Source organism: Anomalospiza imberbis, chromosome 18 (genome assembly GCF_031753505.1).
Source record: "Anomalospiza imberbis isolate Cuckoo-Finch-1a 21T00152 chromosome 18, ASM3175350v1, whole genome shotgun sequence".
Taxonomy (NCBI): domain Eukaryota; kingdom Metazoa; phylum Chordata; class Aves; order Passeriformes; family Viduidae; genus Anomalospiza; species Anomalospiza imberbis.
In genome coordinates this window covers 443739-455195 of record NC_089698.1, presented here as the reverse complement: position 1 = coordinate 455195, position 11457 = coordinate 443739, and the positions used below count along the sequence as shown (strand labels likewise).

The 11457-nt window shown below is 51.0% G+C and overlaps 1 protein-coding gene across 1 annotated transcript; it reads left to right on the top strand.

The window, feature by feature from the left end:
• The first annotated feature begins 3294 nt into the window (after positions 1-3294).
• RAN (RAN, member RAS oncogene family) lies at positions 3295-7672 on the top strand. The gene is made up of 7 exons (XM_068208325.1): positions 3295-3400; positions 4117-4159; positions 5019-5103; positions 5197-5322; positions 6265-6452; positions 6965-7135; positions 7236-7672. The coding sequence occupies exons 2-7, from the start codon at positions 4124-4126 to the stop codon at positions 7278-7280; spliced, it is 651 nt and encodes a 216-aa protein (XP_068064426.1). The 5' UTR covers positions 3295-3400; positions 4117-4123; the 3' UTR covers positions 7281-7672.
• The last annotated feature ends 3785 nt before the right edge of the window (positions 7673-11457 follow it).

Genomic DNA, 11457 nt, shown 5'->3' with positions numbered 1-11457 from the left:
GCGGGCACGGGGAACGGGGAGCGGGCACCGGACACGGAGAACGGGGAGCGGGCCCGGGGAACGGGGAGCGGGCACGGGGAACGGGGAGCGGGCCCGGAGAACGGGGAGCGGGCACGGCGAACGGGGAGCAGGCACGGAGAACGGGGAGCGGGCACGGAGAACGGGGAACGGGCATGGCAGGCAGTCCGGCCCCGCGGAACGGGCACAGCGGGCGCGGAATGGGCACGGTGGAACGGGCACAGCGGGCGCGGAATGGGCACGGTGGAACGGGCTCAGCGGGCGCGGAATGGGCACGGTGGAACGGGCACAGCGGGCGCGGAATGGGCACGGTGGAACGGGCACAGCGGGCGGGCGGTGCGGCACGGCCCGTGCGGCACCGTTGCGGTCACCTCCAGAGCCCGGCTGGAGCCGGCCCTGTGTCACCTGCGGCAGGTGGCCCTGCCTTGGCCGGGCGGGTGGGGCGGATGGTCGCCTTCCATCCCCAGGGCTTCGGGGGTTCTGGGAATGTGCGAGGGGCGCTCGCAGAGAAATCCCCGGGGCGCGAGAGCTGCGGTGCGCACCAGGGAATTCCCATCCCACTAGGAATCGTAACTCGATTGTGGGAGATTGCATGAGAGCTGTTGTAAAAAGGTGTGGTGCGGTTATTTTTTAGTGGTACAGGCTTGTGTGAAAGGCCTGAGAGTTTGTAGGGCAGAGCACTCACGGACTGTGGAAGGCAGTGCCCTTTATACCGCCCTCAGCTTTGTACCTGCTGCCTTTGTTTTGTAGTTTACCCGTGCCAGACTTGCTGAGTTTGTTCACAAGTTAAGATACAGGAAGCGTAAAGGCCTTTTGAAAGTAATTATTCTGCTGATTACCTACGGATGTCACCTACTCTAATCTTTTAGGCAGTGATCTAACACTGCTGAAGTGTTTTGGTGCCTTTGCTGAATGGGGTTATCTGGAGCAGATGTTTTGTGCATCCTCTGAACTGAACGCTTAATTATACATCCTGATAAAACAGATGCTAAAAACTAGATTCCACATGGCAATTTATCTTTTTAACAATGAAATAAGTGTTTGCCAGGAGCTCAAATGCTATGATAATGGAATTTTTAATTATTCCAAATTAAAGTGCTTGATAGCTTGCAGGGGAAAAGTAGTTCACTGATAATTTCGTTACAATATTAAGAAATAACTAAAGCACAGTGAGTGCTATATACACAGATTGCTTTTCCCCCGTGTTTATATTTGTTAAAACTGCCAAACTCCACTGATGTGGCTTTATGGCCTCCTGTTTATAAACACGTTCCTGTTTGTCAGAAGGAGTGGTGGAATTCATAAGGGTTTTACCAGGATAGCATTGTACTGAGAAAAATAAAAGATGAGTTGCGTGTTCTGAAAAAATAATTAATCCTGACACCTAGAGGCGCTCAGCAAAAATGCAAAAAACCACACAAACCCAACATCTCAAAAAGGGAAGGCAAATTCAGCGTGCCAGTGATTTTCCCAAGGAAATCTCACGCAACGTTTGGATTGGCATTACACTATCAAATAAGCAAAAATTACAGCACATGCCAGCTACTCTTGTAAAGCTTTGTGTATTTTTTGTGTTTATGTCGGAGGAAGTTAACAAGAAATAAACTACATTTGTATATATCAGCTGCCATGAAATACTTTCCTTGTCAATTCCATTCATTGAGATATATGTAAAAACGTGTAATTTATTTATTCTAGATTATGGGGACAGCAACAAAGATAATAAAAGTAATTTAAGTATGCTGGATTAAAAAAAAAATACCAGAGGCCTTAGAAATCAGAGCAAACCCATGAACTTGGTATTTATAGACACATGCAAAACTTTTACATTCTTCGAAAGTCAGCTTTCAAACAACTTTTTTTCACTGATGTTTGGACAGAGTTTTGAGATCTTGGAGAACTATTCTAAATGCAAGTTTTGCTTATAAAACAAGTTTTGCTTTCATGACTGCACTCTAGGGAATGCAGGTCGGTTTGTGTGAAGAATGGAAAATCACAGTTGTGAGGCACATTGAAGGAAAGCCCCTTTGGCCACAGCCCATCGTACCTGAGAGCTGTTCAATTAAACCCTCCTGCTGTAAACGCCTCTTTATTAAACCACACCGGAGGCAGCCGAACAGCTTTTCTAACCGACTACGTGCCTTTTTTCCACTCTGTCTGCGGAGCGAGCATCACCAGCTGACAGCATCTCACGGGATTTTACGGATGCGGCAGGGAGGCACAGCGGGCACAGCGGCCGTGCCACCCACAGCAGGACAGCTCGGGAGTGACCGCAGCTGCCACGCCGCCGAGGGCTGCTCCTGCCGCAGGGCTGCCCAGCGCCGGGCTGCCCGGTGACCACCGGCCACCGGGACAGCGCCGAGCGCTGCGGTCAGTGCCAGCCCCTCGCGGTACCAGGGCCACCGGTGGAGGTGCTGGATGTGCCCAGCAAGGCCAGCGAGGCCACGAGAGGAGTGGGAAGCGCGTCCTTGGAGGGAGCTGAGCAGGCTCAGGGGGCGCCTCCTGCTCCCCTCAGCCCCCTGGCCGCAGGGCTCCGGGAGCTGCGGCCCGCGCTTCCTGCCGTGCCTGCAGCGAGGCCACCAGAGGAGCGGGCCTCAAGGCCACGCTCGGGCTAGGGACCTGGGAAGGCTTTTCCGCTGCGCGGGCACTGGGAGAGGATGCCCAGCGGGCTGATGGAGCCACCACCCCCAGGTGCTGACGAGCGTGTGCCGCTGCCATGCGGTTTGGGAGGCCGTGCTGGGCGGACGTTCTGGCCGGCTGGCCTCACGGGGCCGTGCCTGGTGCCCCGTGCCCGGTGCTGTGCCCAGTGCCCGCTGTGCCCGGTGCCGTGTCTGGTGCCCGGTGCCCGGTGCCATGCTCAGTGCCCGGTGCTATGTCTGGAGCCGTGCCTGGTGCCCGGTGCCATGTCCGGTGCCGTGCCCGGTGCGCCGTGCCCGCGGTGCCCGGGGCCGTGCCCAGTGCCCGGTGACATGCTCAGTGCCCGGTGCTATGTCTGGAGCCGTGCCTGGTGCCCGGTGCCCGCTGTGCCCGGTGCCATGTCCGGTGCCGTGCCTGGTGCCCGCTGTGTCCGGTGCCGTGCCCTGTGCCCGCTGTGCCCGGTGCCATGTCCGGTGCCCCGTGCCCGCGGTGCCCGGTACCGTGCCCGGTGCCGTGCCCGGTGCCCCGTGCCCGCGGTGCCCGGTGCCGTGCCCGGTGCCGTGTCCTCCCTCATGGCCGCGGCCCTGCCCCGCCTCCCGCCGCCTCCCGCGCGCCGCTCACCACGTGACGCGCGGCCCCGCCCCCTCCGCGGCCGCGCGGCGTCGCCGTCCGGGCATTTGAACGGCGCTTCCGCCATTTTCCCTGCGCCCGGCACGGAGCGAGGAGCGGGAGAGCCTCGGCAGAGGTACGGGCCCGGTACCGGCCCGGGCTCGGCTCCCCGCGCCCCGCCGCCATCGGGGCACGCGTGGCCGCTCTGGAAAGCGCCACCGGCGGGGGCGGCGGTCGCCGTTAGCTCGCGGCTCGGCTCGGCTGGGCTGGGCGGCGGGAGGCTGCGCCTGAGGGAGCGTTGCGGCTGCGGGAGCCCAGGCGCGTGGCGGTTTTTCGCCCCCGCGAGCGGGGCGGTGGAAGGGCCGGGGCCGTGCGCGTCTCCGTCCGCGGTGAAAGGGCGGGTGCGTTGAGAGGAGCAGCGAGCGGGGCTCCCGCGGCCCGAGCCGGGGGGAGGCGGCGCTGCTCAGTCATGGTGGCTCATGGCGCGGAGCGCGCCCGGCCCGCGGCGCGGGGAGGCCCGGCCGGGGCGGACCCCGCTCGGGAGCTCCGCGGGGCTCGCCGCGGCCTCTCTCGATCGGGCAGCCGCTCCCGTTGAGCCGCGGGATGCCGGTTCTGGGCGGATCGGGAGCGGAGCCGGGGCCGGCCTCGGCGCGGCGGCGGGGCCCGCCGGGCGCGGGGGGCCGGGGGCGGGCGGAGGCGCCGCCGCCATTGCCGCGCGCGGTGCCGCCGCACGCGGGCGGGAGGCGCCGCCTGCCCCGGCTGGGCCCGAGCGCGCCCGGAGCTGCAGACGGCCCCTTCCGGCGGGCCGCTCCCCGCGCTCGGCGCGCTCTCACGCTGCCATTTCCCCCGCAGACACAGCATGGCCGCCCAAGGAGAGCCCCAAGTGCAGTTTAAGGTAAGGCAGTGCTTCGCAGCTGGGCTTGGCGGGTTTTCCCCCCTCTTCGCTCGAAAAGTAGCACGAGTGACTCTCGAGTGCCTACGTGGATGGTGGGTTTGGTTTCGAAGTGCTGGTATTCCATTAATGAAGTGTTTTGCATACTAATTACACAAAAAGAGTCTATTGAACTGTGTCATTTATTTTATCTGCAGTTTAGTCTCATAGATCTTAATGAATTTTTGCCTACAGAATTATTTTTAAATTTAAGAACTGAAGCTGCTCAGAGTGAATTAGAGTAGCCTGCTTTCTGTTATGTGCTAATTGTTCAAATGTTTCAGAAGAGAATTTTCTGGTGTTTTGAGTGGCTGGTGGGTTAGTGGTGGTTTTTGTTATCTTAACAGCCAGAAGTTCTGAAGAGTCTTTCTTGAAGGTTGTTACTTGTGTTTCCTTCAATTCTTGGCTAGCGTATTTCAGCTCATGCTGTAAATCTTGGTGGGTTTTTTAATTGTAAGGTAACAATGGGTTTCTCCAGTGCATGTTTTGATAATTTCCACTTGAAATCTGGTCACATTCAGGTTAAAAGCCCTAAACATTCTTCATTCAGTCTCTTGCAGTAGCTTAATAGAACCATATTCACAGAGCAATGCAGTTCTTACCTAGAAGGACTGGATAAGACTGACCAGAGTTACAGCAGGATGGGTGGGCTTAACAGATTGGTTCCCAGGTCAGGGAGCTGCTTCATGGGGATTTCTGCCTTTTGTTTACAGCACCCTGTAGGAACTAAGCTCTTCGTAGTAATGAATAGTGTCTGTGCTGGAATGACTGATAAATGTCCCAAAATGTATTGCTCTGACTCTTTTCCTTTCTCTGTCCTCAGCTCGTTCTGGTTGGTGATGGTGGCACTGGCAAAACAACATTTGTAAAGCGTCACTTGACTGGTGAATTTGAAAAGAAGTATGTAGGTATGTCTGAAGAAACACTTGAGCTCCAGTATCTTACAAATGGAAGTACAATCTGTGACTTGCTAAATGCACTGCTTTTTGTTATTTCCCTAGCAACACTGGGTGTTGAAGTTCATCCTCTGGTGTTCCATACTAACAGAGGCCCTATTAAATTTAATGTATGGGACACAGCTGGCCAGGAGAAGTTTGGTGGCCTGCGTGATGGCTACTATATCCAAGGTAAGATTTGTGGTGGGGACAGTTCTGTACCTCTTAGAGCTCAGTCATTCATTCTGGTCATGCTGGCCCTGCTGGAAGCTGTCAGTGTGGCTGCAGTGGTGAGCCGGTGTAGAACTCCTCAAACTGTTATGTAGAGAGGATAATGTCCTTGGCCAGACAACGTGGGAACATGGTACGGTTGTGTTTCAGGGTGTTCCTGTGGGCTTTGGTAGTAATGGAATGAGCAGGTACCACTGGCAGCACTTGGTGTTAAGGGGTGAAAACGTGTGCTTCACCAAGTGCAGATTTCTGTCTGTGCTGCTGTGCTCAGGCAAGGCCTTGGAACACAGAAACTCAACATTGTCAATACCACGAGGAAGTTGGACCCCTTCGTGCCAGAGTGTGTGTTTCTGAAAACGTGCAGTGTTCCTTACTTCTGCGTGGCAGACATCTGTCCCGTGCTGCTTCACTCACCTGCATATCTTTAGTGGATCTTATTCTTGACAAGTATTCTTGAGTTCCTTGAGAAACCCCTCTGCACAAGGGCATCCTGAGATGTGGACCACAGGCTCTCAGCCTACCTTTGAGCCTTATTAGCATGTCTGAGATGAATTAAATAGGTGTTAACTGATTCTGCCAGGTATTTGGGTAAATCCTCGTGGCTTCCATAGTCTTGTATATGGTGCAATGCCATGTTCCTCAGTGACAGAGCTGAACCAGTAAAAGCAGCTGTTCTGATATGGGCAGCACAGGTGTGAGGTGACTCAGCCATGGGCCAGGTGCTGTGGACTCCTGCACTGGCCTTGTTAACAGAACAGCAGCTGTCACAACCGCGATGCTGAGAGGGAGAAGTTAATGCAGATGCTTAACCCTAACGTGGGATATCTCTGCGTTCCTCTTCTCCATCCCGTGTTGTAAGCAAGTGGTTACACCTGGTGTAACTTGACTTTGCTTCTCTTGCAGCTCAGTGTGCCATCATCATGTTTGATGTAACATCAAGAGTTACTTACAAGAATGTACCCAATTGGCATAGAGATCTGGTACGAGTATGTGAAAATATCCCCATAGTGTTGTGTGGCAACAAAGTGGATATTAAGGACAGAAAAGTCAAGGCAAAATCCATTGTGTTCCATAGGAAGAAGAATCTCCAGGTAAGTCAGGAGGAATCCAGTTGGTTTTGTCTTCTGAGTGCAGCTGGGCTTCAGATGCTGAACTGGGTGCTCAGCCTCTGTCACTATAGGCAGCCTCACATCTGTTGGCTCTTCCCACCAGAATTCAGGGGAGGGGGAGGTGATGATGTTAAGGATGATCATCACTGGCCTGGAGCAGAAGCTGTGCTAAGTTCTTAAAGAACCCGTGGCTGTGACTGCTCAGAATCTCATCCCGTGACAGGACTGGGACTAGAGTACGTCACGTCACAGGAGAAACGTATGTGCACTGTTGCCTCCTGAAAGTTCTGTCCTTGATGAGATTTGATAACCTTTCAGTCAATAGTTTCTGCCTGAAACTGTTTGTTTCTAGACACATAAATCATAGCTGCTTATGAATATGGAAACAAAAGCCATGTAATCAAAAAAAAGTAAAAGAGTTGATTGTGTTAATCCTTATATGCTCTAAATATTAGAGGGTTTTTAAAATAATGTCTAATATTTGCTTTTTTCAGTATTATGACATTTCAGCTAAGAGTAACTACAACTTTGAGAAGCCTTTCCTGTGGCTTGCTAGGAAGCTAATTGGAGATCCCAACTTGGAGTTTGTTGCCATGCCTGCGCTTGCACCTCCTGAAGTTGTTATGGACCCAGCACTGGCAGCACAGTATGAGCAAGACTTACAGGTCAGTGGCAGGGGCACAGGGGGAAACGGCTGCCTGGTATCACACCCAAGGGCACAAACAGCTCAAGAACAGTTCTGAAGCGTGACTTCCTTTGTTGCAGATTGCTCAGACCACTGCACTGCCAGATGAAGATGATGACCTGTGAGGGATGAAGCTGGAGCCCAGCGTCAGAAGTCTAGTTTTATAGGCAACTGTCCTGTGATGTCGGTGATGCAGCGTGTTTGCCACTTTATTATCTAGCTGAACAGAACATGTGCTTAATCTTTGGGATGCTGAAAGAGATGAATGGGCTTCGGAGAGTGAATGTGGCAGTTTAAAAAAACAAAACAAAATGAAAAAAAAACCAAAAAAAAAAAAACAAACAAAAAAAACTTCATATTTTGGACCTGCATATTTAGCTGTTTTTTGGACTGCAATTACTTCCCCTTTTGAGTTTCAAATATAAGACTGCTGCAGTCACATCAGCGTGTTAAGTGGAAAATCTTGTTTCTGTCATTCCCATTCTTTTGTTTAGGTAATAAAGTTGTATTTCAAGTATCTCCAAGCAAGTGAACTTTCATGCATTGTTAGGAAAATTGTTCAAAGTGTCTTCTGTTCTTCATTTGAGGGTCATACTTGATTGTCTACTACTGCATTTCTCATTCTGTTTCCCTTCCTGCTTCTCATATTAAGCTCTCTTGCTAATTCAGAGCTAACAGTTACCCTGTCCTTTCTTGTTGGCTGGCAGAACTGAGGCATGTGAGGCAAGCTGAAGAGCCAGGCAGAGCTGCAGCAGTGAGCAGGGCTGTGGCTGGAGGAGTGTTCCCAGCAGAGGGGAATGCTGGTGCTGCAGGGAGCAGAGCACAGCCTGCAGGTCTGCCTGCACGTGCTGCAGTTCCGTGCAGTCCCAGCTCCTCACTGACACCACAGGTACCCTCAGCTCTGTTTTTAGCAGCCAGAAGCAAATGGCATCCAGGCCTGTGAGCTGACTTCAGCTGTGTCTTTGCATGGAACAGCAGTAGAGCTATAGCTGGTTAAACCAATTCTAAGCATCTTCACATTCACTGACCAGAAAACAACCGTGGTTTGAGCTAAAATGCTCTTGCCTTCCCAGTGCTATGTTAGCTGGAGCCACAGTGATTGAAACATATAGATTTTACTGTAACTGCACCAAGTTCTTAATTTGAAACTGGCTTATTACAGCACAAATGGTGGAAAATGTCAACTTTTAACACTACCTTGTAGAGATGAATCTTGGTCAATATTAGTACTGCTAGTAAGCAAAACTTAAGTTTAGGATTTTTTTTCAGTAGTGTTTTGAGTACATGAAGTCTCAAACTCTTCAGTTTTTGTATTTTTGGTTTCTTAATAAAGTGGAGCATTTCATTTATTCCTTTTAACTTGCATGTTTGTGTACATGAATTACGTCAATATTCAACTTTTGCTGCCTGGTAGCAAAAATTGGATTGTTATTGTGCAACATTGCTGTAAAGGAGTCATTTTTTAGTTCATTTTGGAAATTCTTGGGGGTTGGGGTTTTTGGCTACTCAGAAGTGTTTAAGACTTGAAGCTCCTGGATGAAAATGAGGGATGTACTCTTGGTGTTTGCAGAGGGACAAACTTAATGTTTCATTGACTCTTGCTGCATAATCCTGCTCTCACTTGTGGGCTTTTGCCTGTAGGTTGCTAACTCCTGCTGCAACAGCTTTGCTGCTGTGCTAGGTGTGGGATGGTGGCTTTTGTGCCTGCAAGCTCTCACTGCTGGAATCAGCTGCCCAGACGCAGCGTGGAACACTTGTGCACACCTGGAGAAGAAGCAGCAGCAGCGCTGGGCTGGGTTTGTGTGGGCTCACGGCTGTCAGTGGTGTCCTGTCACAGCTCACCTGCCTGGCAGGGCCTGTCCCTGGTGTGCTGCTGCTGCTGGAACACTGCTCCACCCTGGGAGCTCTGCTCTGATCTCCATGCATCTCCCGGGCTCCTGCTGTAAAGCAGTGCCTTCATTGGCAGTGTTTTGGGAGTGGAGTAAAGCCCCCTTGCAGCATTTCTTACGTTTAGTCCTTGTTAAAACTTGATTTTAAATAATGTGGGTAGCCTCAAATGCCCGTGCAGAGTGCTCAGTTCAAGTTCCTTATCTACAATCATGCTAAGGAAGTTTTCACTACCTGGGTTTAGAGAAAAGATCTTGCCCTATTCAGTCAAGTAAAGATTTTCTAGTGGAGAGTCTGTTCCAGTCTGATTTCCCAGCAGTGACAATAATGCCTGTTGCTCCTGCTCTATAAACTTGCCACTACACAAAACCAAAGGTAACTTACTGATGGCTTTTTTCTATCTTGGTGGCTTTCAAAAGTAGTACCAGAGGGGGAGCACTGTGTGTTTTGTTTAGACTGAGAATACAAAGGTTAATTTTCCTGTCAGACTTTCAATGGATTACAGCATAAAAAAAAAAAAAAATATTTCTGGGTCTAGGAGTGGGTTCTCTGGGCAGGTTTTAGGGAAAGAGCTCAAGCCCGGAGAGTTTTGTTGCATTTATAAATTAAAAGGTGGGTCATAATTAACAAGGAATCTGCACATTTTGGCATTGTTCACTGTCTTTTGAATCTGGATCTGGTATTTTTATTATTGGTACTGGAGATCTTGTTTTATTTGAACACCTAAGTTGAGGTCTAGGTATAAAACTTATTTCAGGCTACAGCAAATGAGCATTCTGCCAAGTTCACGTGTGGAAGAACTGTGTGGGACAGGTCACCCGCAGGTTCTGCCAGGCTCAGACAGCGGCGAGCAGTTCCTGGCTCGCCGAGCTCTGATGGAGCTGCGGCATTCCCTCGGCGAGGAGAGCGGGCGGCACCGCAGAACTGCGACCCTCCGCGCAGACGGGGCCGTTCCGGGCTGGACCGAGCTCCCGCTGCAGCAGGCGGGCTGGTCCCAGCGGACGGGCCGGCCTCGCGTGGTTCCGAGCCGTTTTGGGCCGGTTCTGGGCCGTTCCGAGCCGACTTTGGGCTGTACCGGGCCGGTTCTGGGCCGTTTTGGGTCCGTTCCGAGCCGTTTTGGGCCGGTTCTGGGCCATTTTGGGCCGGTTCTGGGCCGTTCCGAGCCGACTTTGGGCTGTACCGGGCCGGTTCTGGGCCGTTTTGGGTCCGTTTCGGGCCGGTTTTGGGCCGGTTCCGGGTCGTTTTGGGCCGGTTCCAGGTGCTTTGGGGCCGGTTTTGGGCCGGTTCCGGGTCGTTTTGGGCCGGTTCCGGGTCCTTTGGGGCCGGTTTTGGGCCGGTTCCGGGTCGTTTTGGGCCGTTCCGACCCGCTGCCCCCGACCCCGCTGCAGTTCCTATTTCGGCCACGCGGTGGCGGCCGCCGCCCGCCCAGCGGCTCTCGGTCCCTTTGAAATGGATTTCTGCCTTGATTGTTAAATTTCTGCCTTGATTGTTAAATTTCCGCCTTGATTTGTACATTTCTGCCTTGATTTGTACATTTCTGCCTTGATTTTTACATTTCTGCCTTGATTTTTACATTTCTGCCTTGATTTGTACATTTCTGCCTTGATTTGTACATTGCTGCCTTGATTTTTACATTTCTGCCTTGATTTTAATATTTCTGCCTTGATTTTTACATTTCTACATTGATTGTTACATTTCTGCCTTGATTGTTACATTTCTGCCTTGATTTTTACATTTCTGCCTTGATTGTTAAATTTCTGCCTTGATTGTTAAATTTCTGCCTTGATTTGTACATTTCTGCCTTGATTGTTACATTTCTGCCTTGATTTGTACATTTCTGCCTTGATTTGTACATTTCTGCCTTGATTGTTACATTTCTGCCCTGATTTGTACATTTCTGCCTTGATTTGTACATTTCTGCCTTGATTTGTACATTTCTGCCTTGATTTGTACATTTCTGCCTTGATTGGTACATTTCCGCCTTGATTTGTACATTTCTGCCTTGATTTGTACATTTCTGCCTTGATTGTTACATTTCTGCCTTGATTTTTACATTTCTGCCTTGATTTGTACATTTCTGCCTTGATTTTTACATTTCTGCCTTGATTTTTACATTGCTACATTGATTTTTACATTGCTGCCTTGATTGTTACATTTCTACCTTGATTTTTACATTGCTGCCTTGACTTGTACATTTCTATCTTGATTTTTACATTGCTACATTGATTTTTACATTCCTGCCTTGACTTGTACATTTCTGCCTCGATTTTTACATTTCTGCCTTGACTTGTACATTTCTGCCTTGACTTGTACATTTCTGCCTTGATTTTTACATTGCTACATTGATTTTTACATTGATTTTTACATTTCTACCTTGATTTTTTACATTTCTACAGGTGAAATCTGCCAGAAGCG

What these genes read in the sequence shown, in the direction of transcription:
- RAN (XM_068208325.1), top strand. Translation starts at nt 4,124, where the DNA reads ATGGCCGCCCAAGGAGAGCCCCAAGTGCAGTTTAAG. An exon ending in AGCCCCAAGTGCAGTTTAAG is followed by an intron (nt 4,160 to 5,018) that starts GTAAGGCAGTGC and finishes CTCTGTCCTCAG; the next exon opens with CTCGTTCTGGTTGGTGATGG. An exon ending in ATAGGAAGAAGAATCTCCAG is followed by an intron (nt 6,453 to 6,964) that starts GTAAGTCAGGAG and finishes TGCTTTTTTCAG; the next exon opens with TATTATGACATTTCAGCTAA.